Genomic DNA, 19,797 nt, shown 5'->3' with positions numbered 1-19,797 from the left:
CGAGCACAATTGGTGAGAGACCCGAAGGCGCCGCTTAGACAGAGAGTCGTGGCTGGAAAAAGCTCGACGGTGACTTCAGATGTGAAGCAGAGGTGCAGGAGAAGCAAAGAGCTCGTGAAAGACAAGTGAGGAAAGCAAGTTTTGGCTGATGAATAAATTGGATGTTGCTATTAGACGTGTGGCCGTCTCGCCGGGACGAGAAATATGCCCCTTGCCGTCGTTCGCATAGAACAGCTGCCCCCTGGGCCTAAGGATGACTTCTTCCAGATAGGACGAAAGACTTGACACTGGAATGGTGGACTATTTCGACAGTGGTGTTGGGCAACCGGGAGGAGTTGGGTGGCAGCGCGATATGGAAGTCAAGAAGCACGATTGCAGTCTCAAGAAGTCCCAAGCTGGAGCGCCACCGGGATCGATCGCACTGAACAGATCTAATCGCATTCAACAACGTTATAGTAGACGGGAAATGGGATTATTAGATGTGTTCATAGCGACCGAAAGCTCTCTGAGTTACAGTATACACCATCTTAACAAAAGACGGGCTTCGAGATTTCCACGAACCCATTACAAAGTATCCTCCTGAGCGGACCGACGCCGCTCTGCAAAACCCAGTAGACCCCGTAATATGGTAAGAGGTCACAGTCGAAGCACTGGCGAGTCAAATGTCTCGAATCACACCCGATTGCATAAAGAAGTCTACTTTAATACCGTTCGTCATGCTAACACGCAATAGATGGGCTGGGTGAGATCGCAAGCCAGAAGCTCGATCTGCACGCACTGGGGTTTCCCGCGCTCAACAAGTCTGAAATCCCAGATTGCGGGTATGGTCCTGACCTTACAAAGGCGTGCTCCAAAAAGGTTCAACATCCGACTCCCTTCATAGCTCGAGCACTTCATAGCTCGATCACTCACTAAAAATGCCCGGTCTTCCTCGCCGGCCTCATCCCCCAAGTGCAGTCACCACAACCTGGAGAATGCCCATCTACTAAAACGCCGCCTTCGTTCTCCTCGGTCTCCTCCTCGAAACCATAACTAACCAAACTTTCTCCGACGCCTTCCACTCCCTAATCCTCAACCCCCTCGAGCTCCACCGCACCTCCATCATGTCCCCAGCAAACGACTCCAACGTCATCATCCCCGCGCCAGCGGCTAGGACGCCAATCTCGGCTTCGAAAGCCCCGCCGGCTTCTACGTCTCCACCTCCGACCTCAAAACCGCCTGCCTCTCGATCCTACACCACGCCCTCATCCCCACGTACATCACACGGGAGTGGATGAAGCCCTGTTCCAGCGCCGCCAACCCCCTCCAGATGGTCGGCGCGCTGTGGGAGATCTGGCGCATGAACAAACCGCTCTCGCCGGCGGTCAACTCGTCGAGTTTGGTACATCTGTACACCAAAAGCGGCGATGCTTGGGTCTACTCCTCGATGCTCGGGCTCGACGTCGACCACAGCATCGGCTTCAGCGTGTTGACTGCCGGCGGGCGAGGAAGCGGCGAGGGAGGGGGCAGACGCGGGTTATGCGGGGACATATACTAACGAGGCGACGATCACCACCGTCACATTCACGGTGGATGAGGACCGGCCGGGCCTCAACGTCGTGCACTTTGTTGCGAATGGGATGGATTTTAGGGAGACAATGCCGACGCTGTGTACGTCACAGACCCGACCCGCGAAATCAGCATACGGTTGTATCCGGTAGGGCTGGCGGATGGAGGCCTCGTCAGCTTTCGAGCTATTGTTGAGGCGCTGCCGTATTCAGCGGCAGCGACGAAGGGCGTGTTTCAGTCGAATGAGGATGTGTGGATTGGGGTTGATGGGGTGTAGTACGGTACTATTGCTGTGGACGCTTTTGTGTTCAAGCTAGGTGCGGATAGGGGGAATTTGGTGGAGGTTTGACCGAGGGCGGTGAGGGATAAGTTGGGGAGGGTTGACGGTGGTGGATGAAGGAATTTGGCCAATGATCTGGGTAATGTCCGATAGATTGGAGATAGATGGGTTTGATTCTACGAGAGTATGGAAGGTTAGTTCCTTTATCAACAAAGGTTCAAGTGGGATGAATGCATAGGGTGAATGGGATGTAATGCATGGGAGTTGATTGTTGATTGCCCTCCATCCTACAAAAGAGCGTTTTCGACATCGCCCGCAGATCCAACCCGTAGCCATCCTATTCCCTGCCCATTCCACCTCCCGCGAGTCTCCAAAGGTGAAGGCCCCTTATCCCCCCACCCTAGCCCCCCGAAAATATCTTCGCCTTCACCCTAACCCACTTCAACCTACCTATTTATACAATAAATTTCCACCCTCCTCTCACCCTTAGGGATCTGGCACCTAAGCGGGCTAAGTTATGGACCAGTGTACTATTACCTGTATCGTTGTACTGTTTCTTGTTCCTTGTACTACTTGCTGTTTCCTTGTTTGAGTTGTTGTTTGTATTTTTGCTCCGAAAAATCTTGAGTGCGGTAGTGTCCTGGGTTCGAGGCGCGACGTGAGTGTGGGTTCTTTTTTGAGATTTTGGAGGAGTTGTGTTCATTTTGTTTGGGGGGTTTAGGTTTCACAGTGAAGGGGGGATGACAGAGGCAACTCTTAGCCTGGCGATCCAGAATAGAAGAAGGGCCCCTAATGGACCTAGGGGAAAGATTATAGATGCCTTAACTTAGATAGGTCGCAAGTACAAGTTTACCTGAACATGTTTGTAGCTCTAATCACACATCTCCAAATATTCATACTTATAACGAATGTCGGGGCATTTACTTGTATTGTATCTGATGTCTCTACATGATCTGATCCTGATTTACAACACCCGAGTGCTCCAACCCCTCGAACTGGACCACCCTGTGCCGCGGGAGCGACCGTTTGCTTCGTACTGGATCTCGGCGCGGCCTGAACAGTTCACCCAAACCCTCTTCACTGGTTGACGGAGAAAGCTAGAGGCCTTAGCTTCTTGTGTAATAGTGAGGAGGTAATGAACTTACGTTGCGGACTTAGACGGTCTCGCTCTCTTCTCCGTCAGAGGTTGCGTAGTCTGTGAACTTGTTCCGAGGGTTGGCTGCGCCCTTCCAATACTTGTTATCACCCGAGGCCTCCAAATATCCCGCCTAAGCTGGGGCCACCTGGCTACCCAGGGCAAGCGGTGTACCTGGAAGAGCTGGTAGAAGAGGCAGTCCGAGTTGGACACAGGCGCGGATCCAACCGAAGAATTATCCGAATCGGAGGAGGCTTCTGCCGGAGCCCTGGGCTTCCTGCCTCGCAGTTGTCGGCCACCGGCAACCGGTTCCACCGTAAGCGTAGCTGGCACGATAGACTGTCTCTCTCGCTTGACACGAGGCCCCGAAACGTCCTCTGCAATTCAGCTCTTCGTCTGCCGATCCGTAGGAATGAGTAGCTTGCTCATCACCCGAGAAGCAATGGCCCACTCGATTTGCCGTGGCGGTGCGTAGGAGCACGCGACAGACTAGCAGACATGAACTTGCTCGAACCAGAAACGCTCTGATGGCCTTTCGCAGGATAGGGTGGTACGAGACGTGTTGAGTATGTCTGATTGCCTGATCGCTCTTACTGCAGCTGTTGTCGACACGGCTGCGGTTGGAGACTGGCGGCGGCGTCAGCAGGCTCACCGAAGCCACCAGCAAGGCCACCGACAACCTGCTCAGTACGGCGACAGGCCGCTTCACTACTTCACTGCGTTAGCTAGGAATTGAAGTGAAGGCTCACCAGCAGCACAAATAGTGAGCTGTACGAGCTGTGAAGAAACTTACCTCAAGTCGTCGTAGCTGCCAGAATGTCCACCCACACCCATTCTTGAAAGCAGTACCAGCAGCACCGTACCCCATCTTCGTGATTGCCGTCGTCGGGGTGAGGTCGGATTGGCACCCCAGCCCGCCTTATCGCTAGACCACATGCGAACGTCGGCCCTGGTCTGCCCTCGAAATGTTCCAGGAACTTGATGATGTGGGTTGGGGGTGTCAAGTTGAAAATGGCGTGGCCGGCGTTGGCGCTTGACCCGAAGTACATTCGGAGGAACACTAAGTCGATCAAGCCGCGGAACAGCCGTCGGTACTACCGTTGAATGGCTCAGTGAGGCCTTCGGACTGGCCCAGGGAGGTCGGCAACGCGGAGGATCTTCAGCAGTTGCATCTAATAGGAGTGTTAGTTGGTAGTGCACAAGGAAGGAAGAATTTGCTTACATCAGTCATCTTGTTCGGGATGTTCCGAAGCATGATAGTAGTTCGGACATCCGAGCCATCCAAGATGTGGACGTACGAGACGGCATTGTCGTGCGGATTCCAAGTACGTCCTCGGCGCCCACACCGCTGGAGAGCGAGAAAACGCTCTCTATCAAACCATAACGCAGGTGTCCTAAGGGGTAGCCAGGGCCGTCCAAGCCCGAACCGCTGCAGAGGAAAGGAAGCTCAGTTGATGTTCCGAAGGTGAGGGTTTGTGAATTGCGCAAGTGAGGAGCTGCGCAAGCTTCAAACGTACCTGGCCGTTGGACTGGCTGCTGCCATCTTGCTGAAGAGACTCGCACTGTAGGCGCTGTCCGCGGTGGGCGGTGTGAAGGTCTGACGGGTGTGGTGATGGTAGGTTGGATGGAGGATGGTGAGATGTTGGTGGGTTTAGCTGTGGGGTGACGCCGCCTTCGAGCTCGCGGCGGAAGTATTCTCCGCCTTTACCCTTTACAGCCTAGTAGTGGGCTGACAGCGTGTTGAACGTAGAATAGATGGCTCACTGGCAGCTCTGCGACTCTTGTGGCAGTGAGCAGGCAACCCAGCACGAGGGGGCTTTCACTCCAAGGGTTGTGAAAGACAGAGCCACGGCAGGAAACTTCTTCAACTTAAAAAGCGTAGAGCTCTTTCGCAAGCTGACTGTGAAGAAGTCGGCTCATAATGACTGGCGGGTTTGTTCCGATTGTTTGCCTCAGTGGTGCAGGACGCAAAGAAAAACATATTCTGCATTACGGGAAGACCTTCGCGACGTTTACGATTTACAGCCCGAAAACTTCCAGTCTATCTGCAAGGTGGCACTATTGACATCTAAAATCTTTCAAATATTGAAATAAGTAGTAACCTGAATCCTGCCGGCACTTGAATCCTCAACTATCCTATGCCCAATTGATCGACCATCACTATTTTCCACTTTAGATTTAGAAATGGTTATTTAGACGCTCATTTAAATCATGAGGCCTTGCAGCCTCGTAACATACCTGCCAGTCGAGAGACTAGATCGTCCTCTCATAGGTGACCGGGCATCTACCAAAACGCTGATGCCGAACACTGCTCCGTATCACTAGTTTGTCGTGCCATTCGGAGCTGACGGCACTGTTTCGTGGCTGTCGTATCTGGGAAAGTTGTCCGATGTTTCTTCTGTTGCTAAAGATGGTGACCTGGGAGGTGACATGGAGCCGGATTGGCAGTGCGCCAGACGCTAGAGGAGACGAAGAAACATGGGCGTGAAGGAAGCACAAAGAGAGGTGCTGTGAGAGAGGGGAGAGAAGGCTGTGAGGCGCAAACGTGGAGGGCGCATCAGACTGCTGCAAGTTGTTAGACCTTTCCAGCTTAATATGGAGTCTATGTTACGCACCCGTTGAGCTTCCGCAGGCTCTTCGCCATCTTCTCGTTGTTTTTACCCGTCTAGATCATGACTTCACGAAGATGATAGTGTCAGTGTCTGTAAGGTCCAGTTCTAGACCGCCAACGCTAATCGTCAAGAGTAGGACGTCGTAAGAGGGGTCTGAGTTGAATTTGTTGATGATGTCCTGGCGCTTGCAGGCTTCGACGCCGCCATCAAGTCTCATGTACTGCACCGATGGTAGGAGCTTTCGCAGGACCTCGGTCTGCACTATGTCCAGTGTCTTTTCGTTTGACAGAAGATGAGCGCGCGGTGTTCAGAGACGGCTTCTTGTACGATGATGCCAGGAACACCCTTGGCTAGCAGGCAGGATGACTGATAGGTGACTGCAGGAGGTCAGCATGTGCTTGCTCGGGTCTTTCGGCTGAAGAGGGAGGAATTTTGGAAGCGCTTCAGAGTTTGTAAATATCAACAGGTTATGGTTTCTTTAGCCAGGGATAACTGAATAAAAAGTCTCATTATAGCGAATCCGGGTGTGTGTAAATGTACAAAGGCATAGAGGCAACTTACTAGAGGCTTTTATCATCCGATGAATTACGTACACGTCCAATGGCTCCTGGTTTCGTGACATGGGCTGTATCCGCGACGGTGGCGCGCATGAGACTAGCTGGTTCCGTCTCTCCGTGTCGGAAGTCTGATCCGTCGCAAATCTGGACAACGAAGTGTATCGATTCTGGGCGCTGGTATAGGATCATGAAGTTTTCGTCGTTGCACTTGCTCTCCACAAATAGTGTCTCTACGTAGTTCTTGGTGCACGGCTTGCTTGAGATCGAGGATGAAATGGTCTGTCGGGGACCTCGTGGGGCGCAAGAGAGGTAGATGTGACGAACGCCTGTAGCATGCGGCACGGATTATCGATTCGGCTGGGCCAAGGAATTCGAGAGAAAGACTGTAAACGGGTCAAGTTGGCAACTGATCGCCTTAATTTTGGAGAAGCCAGGGCCCGCGGAGGTGGCAGAGTTCCACGTAGGAGTGTTGCACTGTGCCGCTCAGCCAGGATAATATCGACGCCCGACTTCGCGCACTTCATCACCCGGCACAGACTGTACGAGTGCGGTAAGAAGCGGTCCTAGCAAGCGGGTTGGCACGCTACCGAGTCGTGCATGGGTAGGTGGTGTTGTGATCGTTGCTAGGAGTGCTTTAGGAATCCTTCTACATCCACTCTCCGCTGTTTTCATCATGAGCTCATGCTGTATCGAGAGATGGGTTCTAGAGTATGGAAACTCAGGAAAGCCGGGTTCTTTGAGCCCTGGTGGCGCTCGGCGACAGAACGCCGCCCTGCATGTGAGTCGAGGGGTTCGCCGAAACTCAGCGAGGTGGCCCAGTGGGGCTGCTTCGAGGTGTCCATCGTTCCATTCTCCGTAGAGAGCGGTTGAGGCTGGCGCCGAGACCGACCACATGCACACTATCCCTTCACGCGCTGGCGTTTACATTGGTCATGTAAGCCAACATATGGCGAATCGCTAAGCCAAACGGCTAGCCCTTAATTAGCGCGTCCTCATCGATAATCTATGAACGCAAGATGTCATGGAAAGGGGTAGCGGGTAGCGTTGGTTGTAAGCTGAGAGTTTGTCCATCTGGCCCTCCATCTCTTTCATGACAGAGTTGAATTCGGTCAAGGTGAGGCCTCGGGTAGGAGCTGCAGTCTTCCTCTCGTTACATGAACGCGGAGAGCCCATGGCGGAGGCGCGGTCGCCGGAGCTGAGCACGGGCATTCTACTCCGCATTTTAATGACTGTTCTGCTTCCTTCCTTGGGTACGTTTGAGGCTTCCATATCATCGAGGCTAGTTACTGGTGTTTTGCCATGGCCTTCCTGATGACTACGCGTAGATTCAGGAACGTATAGTCTTAAAGTCGGCTCGGTATGCCGAGGTCAATGAGCCACGCGAAGCAGCTGGAGATCGCGACAGCGTTTGCGACAGTTCGAGAAGGGCATGTTGTCAAGGAAGGCTTGCCGTAGTCTCCCTCTTGTTGCGGGTCGCACGGCTGAGACGACGGACTGGAAGCTTATTAGGGCCGTCAGTATCCTCAGTGTTGTCATGTCTCATGATGCTTGAGTCACCTGGTGAGGTGCTGCAAATCTTTGCGTCTATCAAGTCGGATACTGCAATGTCAAAATTGCCCTTGGCTACTTCAAATGCGTTCTTGATGGTGCGCTCATCTACAAAGAAGAGGATTGAGATGGCGGCTGGCTTGAGTATTCCTAGCTCGGTATAAAAAGTGGTGGAAAGCTTGTTGTGCTGCGTCTTCTCTTCTTCATTTGTGAGCTCAATCATCTGAATGTTCGGCGCGCCCGTGTGGGTTCATCGATGCTGCGTTTTGACCGGATGTGGTCATCTTCAGAATGTTGAAAGGGCTGAGGCGGAAGTATACACAGAATGGACTGAGCGGAGTTTTCCTAGCCCCACTACCCAGGGACCTCCGCGACAGCCAAGAGGGACGTAGGCTTCTATCCTCCCAATCTTCCCTACCCAGGGCGAGTGTCCTCGGCGGCTGAAGACGTCTTCGGTCAGTGAGAGAGGAACGACTTCGTGCGCTGCGTGGGCTCTCTCTGCCGCGGGAGCAGTTGGCGGTTGGCACCAGCAGAGCGGCAAAAGGCCAAGAGGCAACCCGGCGGCTGCGCCCAGTCCGATTTTAACGACCGTAGTTGGCTTGATCAACGGCAATAGGGAGTGTTTGCCCTCGTCTCAGATGCACGGGATTTGATATTGTACGCAACCCGAGAGTCTGCGGCCTTGTTCTCATACGTCTAGTTGATGCTCGTGTACTTTTACTCCGATAAGACAGTTCCGTTGTCTCGTGGGAAATCAGGTCGTCGTTGCTGCGGAGCTCTCCCTTGCGCGCGTCGTCGAGTTGTCATACCAGTCTTCCCCATCTTCGGCGCCTCGCGTAGCTGGATTAGATAGTAGCGTAGCTTGCGCCGCCCTGTCGTTTGAGGGAAAATGAGCGGCTCTTGTACATCATCTAGCGCGCCATCTTTTTCATACCTTTTCCGTGTTTGATGTCGATGGGGTGTACGACGGGGTGCCTGGATTGGCGGAGTGGCACGCTCCCACGTTGAGGAAAACACGGTTGAACATGTTTTGGAAAGAGTGTGGGTTAGGTCGTTCGAAGGTCGAAGGCTCTGTGCCAGACCATGCGGGTGGCGGAAATGCTGGGAGACCTGCGGGCTTTGTAGTTCCATGGTGTGTTGCCTAGTCTCAGTTTCTTTTCGCGATTGAAAGCGCGCATTCAGGTAACCTGGAATAGCGAAGATGATGTGTAGGTGTTGGTTCTTGCTCGCGAGAATCTTTTGTGTCCTTTTGCTTTGGAGTACCGCCGTACAAAACGGCTGTCTTGCTCCACAGCATGACCAAACGCTCCATCCTCATAGCTTTGCGCTGGCGAAAAAGAGACAGGTTAGCATAAGCATCAAAGGCTAGCAGTTCCGAGTTGCACGAGCTGGCTTACCTTGCAGCAAAGGCTTTTTCCGGTCTCCGCGGTGCGGTCACCTTCCTCTTCAGGCGGTTGAAGTAGGGCATGACGTTGTTCGAAAGGCTAACAGTGCGGTCTGGTGCTATTCAGGCGAAGGATCGTAGGGCAGAAGTGTCGAAGATTTGTTGTTGATGGAGCTTGAAGGTGGGCTGCCGTGTTTTTGGGCGAAGGCGGCTTAACGTCTCATACGCGAATAGCGGGAGCGCTTCGAAATTACGGGAAGTCAAATCACTCTTCACAACATGAGTATCTAAGAATCGCATCTTGGAAAAGGCTCGTTGGGTAGCAGAATAAACGCAATAAACACAAGTTATTATTCTTTCTACTTTTGCGCAAGTACCCTCTTCTACCTACAATGATTTATATGCAATGCTATCTCCACGAACTTGCAAAATGAGATTTAACACGGATCGGAATGAAGCGTGGTGTTTTTTTGAGTCTGGAGTAGACATAAGATCTGAATCTCCTTTCTTACATTCATGAGACACCGAGCGGAGGTAATGGGCGAGTGGATTGAGTAGCTACGTATAAGTCCGAAAATACCATGAAGTAATTTTGCATTTTTTTATGTAATGACGGCTCCCATGCCGTAGATTAAGATGGTTGACTTAGAGTAACAGCCTCTCCAACGAACACATACCGTAAAGAGTCCTGAGGAAGTTGCGTCCGTCCAGCAAAACCTACTTTAGCGTCAGAGCCCAGGGGAAACTCAGTACCATGTCGTTGGAATAAAAACCAGATATCGTGACGTATGCTTTGAAGTGAGTTTTTAATCTAATTGGGCTATCATTTCATCTATCGCAAGAGGTGTTCGAGAATTTGCGCTAACGGTTCTAATGGTATTGGTAACTTTCGTGGAAGTTGGTGTCCAAAAACGGGATCCCCCGCAAGACGCAGAGCCTCTTCTCCGTCAGGTAACATTATCATACACATTGCATGTTGCGCAAATCGGAAGCAAGCCGTGACTTGCATGACAATAGAAGACCATCGTCTACTTCCGGGTCGCTATAACCCGCTGAACTAACTCACAATGAGACTTGTAGAGGCTGTAAAACCATGCAACCGGGCCTAGCCCGCCCGACTGCTCGCAGGAATCCAGAGTATACCGAGCGAAAGCAAGTTCAAGTCGAAATCTACTACGTCCCAGAACAAGAAAGCAAAGGGGAGGGAGATATTCCTGAAGCTAAACTCTCAGGCAAGCATAAGCAAAAGCCCTTAAGACAGAGTCGCCATTGCTAGTCACTGTCGCCGTGCCGGAAAATAAAACCAAGAATGCAAACACAAAGGACGTACCTGAAAGCCAGGGCCCCAAGGAGGATAGGATGGATGCGCAGTTTGGGATGCCCTCCATATGCAGAGCCACATGATACATCCATCGCCGAGGTACGATGACGTGCGAAGATTAACGCTCTTGACTGGTCGAAAGATGAAGAACTAGTCATCTTTTCTCGATGAAGTTTCCTGCTCTTCGTGATTCGGGCATCGGTGGTCGAAACGCGATGTTTTGCTGGTACGAGTAAACCTGATGTCTTCTAAAATTCCAGAAAGCTCACCCGCTCACTACATGCGATGTAGCATGCAGGTCGTTCTGCATTCTGAAAATTCCTTCTCCTCAATGCCAGCAGGCGTAGTCTAGCCCTCCGGCAAGTAGGCAAGTTCTGGGAGTGTGCTGCCAGGATTATCAATCCTCGAATGTTGACAATGTCGCCATTTATAGGGAGAACCCGGGAATGAAAAAGCTTATGAGGACTTGCGGATCGTGTTGGATCATCCAAAAGTGTCCTGAGCTCATGTGATTCACCAGAATCACCATTCCACCCCTTGAGTGTATCAAGTTCTGAGTGCATCTGAGACGTCGTAGCGCCATGAATGCAAAAATGTTTCTTCGCCGGCTCAAGACGTGGATATTGAGGATGACTTGTCCGACATGTCCCGATGTCGTCTACTGCTCCGTTCGATTCGACAAGCCGTGTGTTGGTAGTTTCGAAAGTGCGAGGGGAGGTCGGAGAGGATGGGTAGGTTGGTGCCGGAGCGGTTGACTTCGACGTAGGCTGACCGGCGTCTGCTTAGCGCAGTATACCCGTGATAAGGTAGGAGGAGGGCAACGTGTCTGGCTTTATGCACGCTCTGTCTGCGTTAGTCAGCTAGATGCTCCAAGAAGGGGGCCCGAATTGCAAACCTGAAGTCCAGTATCGCCCGCTGAACCAAAAGCAGATTTACAACAGTATGTCGCACACGACTATGCCTCTGAAAGCCGTCTGGCCTTCACCATGTGGTTTCATCTTTCAATTTGCGCAAATATCCTTTTGCCGCACATATCAGGGGCCTACAGCAAGCATTCTGCTTCATCCTTCCCATCGTCTGAAGGCTGCCAGCAAACTCAAATATTTACCATGGTCGTAAGATGGTTGTTGGGCTGATTGTGGTTGAATGATGCAACTTGCTCACATGTATCCGCTACCTTGGTCGACCATGCCTCCGTTCCAAACATGAGTCCAACGCTCCGTCGCTCCTTGGGTCAAAATGAGACCAACTGTGATGACAACCAGTCTTTCTCCATCATGTGCTCGTCCAACTGGTAAGCAATGTGACGAGGAGACGCTCTGAATGCCCAGCTTTCAGTTTTGTGGTCTCAAACTCTTTCCAAGGACGGTGTGTCTGCGAACGACCGGGTACTGTCTCTTGCCAGGACCCTCGTGAGTCCAAGAAGAGCATCGATCCGACTACGGCAGTTGGAAAGATGTTCCCTCTCGGGCTTGCCGTACCTCTGTGGCTTCCGCCGGGCTGTTCCGACTGGAAGTTGTGGTCAAAGGAAAGCTCGAAATGCCACTCGTGCTCGCGCTCGCGCCCGTACTGCTTGGGAGCGGCTGGCACAAGGGAGAACGCCCACGACTCCTGCTGGCCCTGTTCCGAAGAAGCGAAAAAGGTTGTAGCTAGGTGCTTTGGACATGGGCGACACGGCTATCATGGTGGAGGGGGGCGTCGGGAGAAGTGGTGAGAGGAATGTCGCCGTCACAACAATCAGCTTCTATCAGCGGCCAGCCTGGGTAGCTCGTCAGTTACCGTTCAAAGAGAGGGATGGGAAGTAGATGGCAGACCTATAGCCTAATAGCGCTCCCTCATTTGATAATGGGAAAGACGGCGCCTGACGTGCGATGAATGAAGAAGTAGTCTCATGGCTCATTACACGTCCTAATGCAGGGCATGCCTCTAAGGCAGCTGTTTATCCTCCTCTTCAGCTGCAGATCCACAGGTTTTCCCATGCCTTCTCCCGGCGGTGCTTGCTTCGCCGACTTCGTTGGCCACACAGCGGTCTCCACGCGGCGGACGGTATTGGCAGGATTATCAATGACGGAATGAGAGGATTTCAGCATCTGTGCTGTCGATGGAGGTCAACATCGCGTGCGAGATCTTTGGGGTGGCGTCCTGCTGTGGACGAAGAGGAAGTCGGGCTTGGTCGCAATGGCGAGTCCTTCCATACAGCATCGACTGTAGGAATGTCCACTGCCTTAGGAACGCAAGGTAGAGCGCCAGAGGTAGAGCAGGGCAAAGGAATAGTACAATTTAGGAGTTGGCGTCGCCGTGGATGCATGCGTGGCGGGTTGCTGGGCTACGCCTCGCGTCTTGCGAGAGGCCTCAATAGCAAACAAATCCAGACGGTCTCTGCTAGTAGAGAAAGCAGAGAGTAATGCCAGCAAGGCTCTTCCGTTGATAGAGAAGATACAATCAAGCTCTCCAAAGTCACGTCACCATAAGGATACGCAGACATGGACGCGCCTTGAACGCGCTCAACACCACAACAAAGCATCGCCAGCATCAAGCAGTACAAGCAGGACGTTACATTAGCTCGGATCGAGACAGCAACAAGAGAAAGAAGCATGAGTAAAGGAACAATCGATTGTTTCTTCTTCAAGTTCCCGCGCAAGGCGAGAAGCTCAATGAAAAAAAGTGGTGACTATGTCACAGAAGAGTTCATTGGAAGTGATCTGCCTATCCGAAGACAAGCCATCGACCTCCGCTGAAACTGAAGACTCCGAAGAGACTTTGAAAATAGGCCGCCCCAAGAGAAAGAGAACAAGATCCGGTGGAAGAAAGAGAACAAGTTTGTCGCCAGTCGCCGTCGCCATACTATACCTTGCCGCGCCGTGCGGAAAAACAAAACGCTGGAGGGGGATCACGTACCAATGCACCAAGAGGTGAAATCCCCGAAGGGAGGTGGATAGGCGGTCTCGCATGCGCTCCATACCTAGAGCCACCTGAGAAGAGGAGAAAAAAATATTGTTGTGAGGAACAAGTGATGGTGAGTTGAGTGAGAGTTGGTGGGCGGTCGACAGCCTTTTGTACTGGAAGATTTCCTGCGAAAGCTAAGCGAGATCATGGCTTGGCAGGCAGGCCGGCAGGCAACAGCGCTACTTGGAAGGGTGTGGAAGGTCATGGAAGCGGGCAGGTGAAGTGTCGGCTATTGTCGGCGCCGATGTGTGTGCGGGAGAGCTGGCAAGCGTAGTTCAGCCACTGTTGGCATGTGAACGGCCACCGGAAGGCGGACGGGCAAAGGAAAGAGGTTGGGAGACCACGGCACTTCACTCCTGGGGCACAAATGCCGGCATTCAGTAATATTGGCAGCGGGAGGAATTGCCAGGTTACGCTGTGAGTGCTCATAATGCATAGATCTGTAGAGAAAAGAGCACTTTTCCGCTCCTAGGGGGGATGGAGACTATGACCGCACGTAGCCATAGCCATGATCCTGATCAGCATATGATTCACCTCTTGTAATGCTATCTTTCTAGTTCTCCCAATCTACTGCAGTGCTGTAATTGTTCGCCAGCCCCTGGTACGCCGCACGGGAGGGCGCCACAATCCGAAAAGTGGCTGGTGTGCAATAGCGCAGAGGTATCACCTGTACCAACACACGATCACTTCGTTGCCACGTGGAGGGTGCCATGAATCTATAGAAGCTTCTCCGTGTGTGTAATACTTTCGAGGAAATCGGAAAGAGAAGACCTTGCTCACTGACGGACGGGTCATGGGTACAGGGGGCGCTGCGATCCAAGTCTCGGGCTGGGAGAGCTGCTAAACAACATGACCACTGAGCAAGCCGCGGAGAGTCTTATGGAACCGTCCATATACCACCGAAACTGAGTGCTGCGATGTAATACTTTTGAGGCATATGGTGTTCACTGACGGACCGGCGCCAGATGACGCTCAGCTGCGTTGAGCGCTCAGGCCGGCACCAATTCTCAACGCAATGACAACATAGCACTCCACTGAGAATATGATGGTATTCATAGTTATCTAGCATCTTCGTATATGTCGATCCGAGATCCTTTCCGCCTGAAATGATTCACTGGGGTAGGGCGAGCAGGTCAGGGGCGGCATCATTCCCTGACAACGCAGCGACTTAGAGCCACGAGGGAGATTGCGGAGCGCGAGGGAGCTTCATATGGTTATTTTCATTTCAGGTACAAAGCCCTTCGGTTTGAATCTACTCACTAAGGTACGCGCGATGTGCGACTGCGAGCAGCTCGCTGGTTGCTCTGGATTGGCCCAATTATCCACACCATGGTGACCTGACTCGACACGAAGCATAATCTAGGGTGGCGAAGTTGTCGCCAATACTTCACAAGTTGATGAAGAAACAACAGGATGAAAATCTACTCATCGAAGCATGTGCGTTAGTCGCGAAAGGCGCTGCGCGGGCGACTCAGGGCCGGCGCGGGTTTTCAACGTCACATCTTGAAAACACCATGTCAAGGATCTTCTAACTCTTCATCATCACCTCAACGTCCAAACCAAAGCTTTTACCATTATTTGCTCAAAGATGAACTCACTGCGCGAGGAACCTTCCTGGCCCGCCTTCCCAGCCTCCGAATCAGGTACGAGATCTCTGCTACATATGAGTTACGACATCCCCAGGCCCGTCCTTTCTTGAAGAATGTCAAAGACTGCATCTACCTAACCTTCTACACCACCGACTTGCCTCGGTTCGCCGCCTTCATCCACCGTTGCATCTCCGAAAACGCGAAGCCCCAAAAGCAGACGAACGCCGCCTCAACTTCGAAACCATTCTCATCCTCCTATTGCTCTCGAATATTCAGACCTACAAATTCCTCGTATTGAGACAGCTACTCGCGCTCCATCACCGCATGGCGACTCACCACCTTCGAACACACACTTCAGACACTCTCAGATGGCGGGCTTCCATCTCCAACCGTACGCAGGGTGTCATGCCTCCAAGACATGTAGCGGCGCCCTTTCCTAGATACTACACTTTGCAAGGCATATATAGGGTTACTGAGAGCTTCTCCCCTTGCGAGGCGGAAGGAACTGAAGCTGTCATCCGCGTCACCGAAACTATTCCCTGCGACAGCAAGAAAGCCACAGAACAGGCCACCACTGCCACCGATATCTTCTGCGCCTTCGCCGCTGAGCCGGCCGACACCATGAAATAGGTCAAAACTTCCAAAAGCTTGACGGCGTCTCCGCTACAACATTTGCTTATCACACAAGTAACGTGCCGCCACGCCGATCTCTTTGGGAGCAGGTTTACGACGCTGAGCGGGACGATGATCTCGAGGACGAAGCCGTATCACGAGAGGAAGTCTCTACATGGAGAGTGTGATGCTGGTGGCCTTGCGTGGCAAGAAATATCGGAGGGAAGAGTAATATGTGCTCTGTGGAGGGCACAGTTTCGTCCCTAGCGTCAGGGCTCCTTAGTTTCCTCCCGAGGACGGCCTCGGCCGTGCTGGACCTCGCGTTCATGTCTTCCCTTGGCAAGGCAGTTCTGCCACCTGCAGTCATGGTGGACATGGACGCAACATTGATCGGTTTTGGAGCGCCATCGTCGTTACAGGGAACCTATAGCGGGGATACTAGTAGAGCAGCGTGGGAATTTCAGCTATTGCTTGGTATTCTGCTAGTACACTGGGCGGATTTGAGTGTTGGTTGATAATACAGATGCTCTAGTCTGCACTCATAATGAAAACTTGCTGTGATATGTGTTGCTACGAGATATCCTTATTGCATGGAGCATTAACCAATTTGGTTCTCACAGACATGTTCCCAATTAGTTCGCCAAGTTTGGTTTCCAAAGTATACGTATGCCTGCCATTTCGCATTCCTGCCTAGTATAATTTGGCCTGCAACAACACCTCCAAGTCGTAGAACCTCATCTGACCCTCCTTGCCATTCCAATTGCGTGTAGAGGTGATAGACTCTTGTATCCAGTCCTATGCGTCAACGTGTGGACCAGTCAGGACCTGATCTAAAGTCCCTCGCTCGAGATCTGCGCTCTTTGATCCTGCAAGTTCCCTTATGAGCCCATGCTCAACGCAAATTTGACGAGGCGGAAGCTGTGTCTTATCCTTTGCCTTTCGAAGTCCTCCGATCTCCTGTTGAAAGCTACCCTCACTTCCGGCTTGCCTCCCGCGTTGATAATGGTGCGGTGGCTGCGGACTTGAAGCCTGCAAGCTATCTTCGAACGAGCTGTGCTGGTCGGCTAGAGTATTGATTGACCGTGAGGAAGATCGGCGTCGCCGCTCGCATGGTGAGCGGGTCGCGCTTGACGCTGTTCAACACGGGTTTCTTCATATCCTCGTCCAAGAGGCCCTGCATGAAGGTCTTGTAGCGGGCCTGGTAAAATGGTGCTCAAGCGGATGTGTGTTGACGACCTCTTCCTTGCCCAATACCTGGAAGAAGACCATCTATCCGATCACACTGATCACGAGAGTATGCTAGCCTTATGGCGTCCAGTATGGTCCCTACGAGGGCAGATGCCGAATCTTAAGGAGAGAATGGGAGTGCGGCGGGATGAAGGTCTCTATCGTACTTAGCCTACAGCACAAATGGTAAGATGCCCACAAGATGTCAGAAGACTTCATTAGGTAAAGACTCAAAGGAAAGAGAACCTACTTTTCAATTCCATACACCGTCGTGCGCCCAGTATATCCTGGTGGTATAGGCCCAATCATCTCATGGCGCAACCGGGTGCGCAGGATCACGCCCAAGAAGACATCCATGTAAATAGGAGTATAAAGCGCGACTTATTTGACTAGGTGATACGAGCTACGCGGCTTGTATAATATGAGGTCCGTGGTGAAGTCCTTGATCTCGGGATAGCAAGAGGGCTGTCTTGGGCTTTGTTGATGGTATGGTAAGCTTTTCAGAAAGGCATATCTTCATGCCTCTGACCGATGTTGGTATGACTCGCATTCAAAGAGGATATGAAGAGAGACTTGACCTGGCGCAGTCGACTTCGCGGAACTCAAGCGGTTCGCACAGGGCTTTGCGTCGAATGTAGAAGTCGGCTGGCGGAGCGAGAACAGTGTACGCACATGTTTCATCGCATATTTTTGAGCATTAAAAGCACTTGGAAAACATACTCGGGTGGCGGATACCTGTATGATTGTGCAGAGGGTTCAGGTTCCTTCAGCAGACGAGCCGACCGCTCCGGACTCAGAAGCTCCTTGGAAAATATCGATACAGCTTGAGATTGAGAGATCCGTAGTAGTGACATCATAACATTTTTCCGGGGAGATATATGCCGAAGTCGTAGAGGGAGAGCCGGCCTTCTGTTCGCATTTTCATCGCAGAAGTGCAGCAGACATGCGACCGTCAGTGACCCATTATGAGGGAGCAGAAGGCTCAGAAAACATAGATTGCAGTGAGTGAGCTCTTAATACAGAGCGAATCGCCCTGGTAACGTGTAAAGTGGAGTGAACAAAAAATAGCAAAAATAAAGAGCTGCCGTTGGGCGGCTCGAACTCCGGCTAGTGAAACAAAAAGTGCAAAAAAAATGTTGAAAGCTCACTTTAATAAAGCGTGTCATCCTTAGTGCAGGGGCCATGCTAATCTTCTCTGTGTTGTTTCAAATTAACCAAATGCCCGAAGGCGGGAGGTCTTATTTTGTAGGAAATATATACCCTAAGACAACGCCCGTTTGCTGCCAAGGCCACGAAATATTATGCAAGCCACGCCACCCGCCGCAGACCTCTGCCACGACTTTTACACTTCTTAATACGGCGAATTTTCTACGTTACTCCTATAGGATACCCGTTTAATATTCCCTTTATATTAAGAACGAGCTTAATTACCACCCCTCTATTCTTTCTATAGCTTTTTCTTTTTCTTTTCCTAGCCCCCCCCCTATATTTAGCCTAGCTCCGGCCCGTATAAATATTATTCTACTAATTAAACTTACTTACTTACCTCTATATAGACTGCGTAAAATAGAAAGTATATATTATAAAATAAAAAGGCTATATTATCGGCTGTATTATCTGCTATATTATTTAGGCTAATAGAAGTCTATTTACTTTATCTACTAGCTACCAGCGGGCTACTCTACTAGCGGAAGGCGCCTAGATAGCTACTATCTAATTACTAACTAAAAAAAACGCTAACTATACCTATATACTAAGGCCTTATAGCTATTACTTTACTATAAGTAGCCTTTTTCTTAGGCGTAGATATAGGGGTATTTTTAGAGGCTAGTTAGCTATTAAAAACTAAGGAAATAGAGCCCTAAGTAGCTATTAAAGTGCCTGCTTATTTAGCAGAGAAGTTTAGTACTATATTTATAAACTATATAGGATTATTAAATATAATAATAGTCCGCTTAACTACTAGTATACCTATAGAAACACCTGCTATAGTAATTTAGCTAGCCTATATTATAATCTATATTAATTATATTAGTTCCTGTCTACTTATAATACTCTGCTTTTATTATATATAAGCAGTAGTTTTATAAGTTCGCCGGAGATATAATATTCCTCCACGTAATCCTAGTCCTCTACTATACTATTATACTTACTATACTATATTTACTATATTTTATTAAGTATTAATTTCGAATTAAAATTAATTATATTAAGTTAAGTTAATAGATATAGATATATAGCTATAGCTATAGCCTGCTGCTATTTAATAAGGTATAGTAGAGCCTATTAGCCGGCCTTTACAACGCTGTATAATTACTAAAGCCTTAATAAAAAAAAAAGGATTTATAGAAAGGTCTACCTTATTTAGAATAGAATAATTAAACTACTAGTATTAATAAATATCCTCTAGTATAACTTTATACTTAGCTATTAATATAGCGTGCAGTTTTTAGTATATTTTATAATAGTATAGCATACTATACGTCCCTCTAAATATTCTATTATATATTAGGTTAAAATTATTATTCTTAGCCTTTTTAATCTGCTTAGCAATTAATCGGAGGCCCTGCTTAATAGCTTTTCTAATAACCTTACTAAATTTAGGCAGCTTTACCTTATACTAAGAAGCTTTATATTATCGGCTAAGCTAGTTTTTTAGCTCTACACCTTAGCGGTAAATATATTAAAATAGTAGTATATTATTATTATTAAATTCTATTACGCTGGTGTAGCTCCCGTTAGGGTCCATGCAGCTGTTCTATCTAGGCTAGTTTACAAGGAGAAACCGTTTGCTGCCATGCAGCGTTCGGATGAAAACCCCGTCCTCTGCGGTGTATAGCGCTGAGCGCTCTTCTCGTTGTTGTATAGCTATTGGGGACACGTGGTAGATCTATCAAGCCCACCACGGAATAAGCCATCGTGATGCGTCTTCCTAAATCTGTCCGGGTTTTGCAGTCGTCCTCCTAGGCGCGGGTCGAGTTGATTCCGGAGTAGTGAGCTGGTTTAGGATTAGCGTGAGGGCACGCGTGCTGTCGTTT

General features: G+C 50.4%; 4 protein-coding genes across 4 annotated transcripts; 1 reads left to right on the top strand and 3 right to left on the bottom strand.

The window, feature by feature from the left end:
• Positions 1-3,757: 3,757 nt before the first annotated feature.
• BDZ99DRAFT_518087 (uncharacterized protein) lies at positions 3,758-4,218 on the bottom strand (the record flags this gene model as incomplete). Its single annotated transcript, XM_033725261.1, has 3 exons — positions 3,758-4,057; positions 4,112-4,135; positions 4,186-4,218. 3 exons carry the CDS (start codon positions 4,216-4,218, stop codon positions 3,758-3,760), a joined length of 357 nt encoding a protein of 118 aa, XP_033579195.1.
• Positions 4,219-5,633: 1,415 nt separating this feature from the next.
• BDZ99DRAFT_518086 (uncharacterized protein) lies at positions 5,634-6,321 on the bottom strand (the record flags this gene model as incomplete). Its single annotated transcript, XM_033725260.1, has 3 exons — positions 5,634-5,849; positions 5,903-5,952; positions 6,165-6,321. The coding sequence occupies 3 exons, from the start codon at positions 6,319-6,321 to the stop codon at positions 5,634-5,636; spliced, it is 423 nt and encodes a 140-aa protein (XP_033579194.1).
• Positions 6,322-7,475: 1,154 nt separating this feature from the next.
• BDZ99DRAFT_518085 (uncharacterized protein) lies at positions 7,476-7,903 on the bottom strand (the record flags this gene model as incomplete). The annotated part of the gene is made up of 2 exons (XM_033725259.1): positions 7,476-7,633; positions 7,690-7,903. The coding sequence occupies 2 exons, from the start codon at positions 7,901-7,903 to the stop codon at positions 7,476-7,478; spliced, it is 372 nt and encodes a 123-aa protein (XP_033579193.1).
• Positions 7,904-14,919: 7,016 nt separating this feature from the next.
• Positions 14,920-15,550, top strand: BDZ99DRAFT_518084 (uncharacterized protein; the record flags this gene model as incomplete). Its single annotated transcript, XM_033725258.1, has 2 exons — positions 14,920-14,974; positions 15,015-15,550. 2 exons carry the CDS (start codon positions 14,920-14,922, stop codon positions 15,548-15,550), a joined length of 591 nt encoding a protein of 196 aa, XP_033579192.1.
• Between the last annotated feature and the right edge of the window lie 4,247 nt (positions 15,551-19,797).

Source organism: Mytilinidion resinicola (genome assembly GCF_010093595.1).
Source record: "Mytilinidion resinicola strain CBS 304.34 unplaced genomic scaffold BDZ99scaffold_6, whole genome shotgun sequence".
Taxonomy (NCBI): Eukaryota; Fungi; Ascomycota; class Dothideomycetes; order Mytilinidiales; family Mytilinidiaceae; genus Mytilinidion; species Mytilinidion resinicola.
The sequence above is the reverse complement of the archived record's forward strand: the minus strand, read 5'-3'. Positions and strand labels throughout refer to the sequence as shown.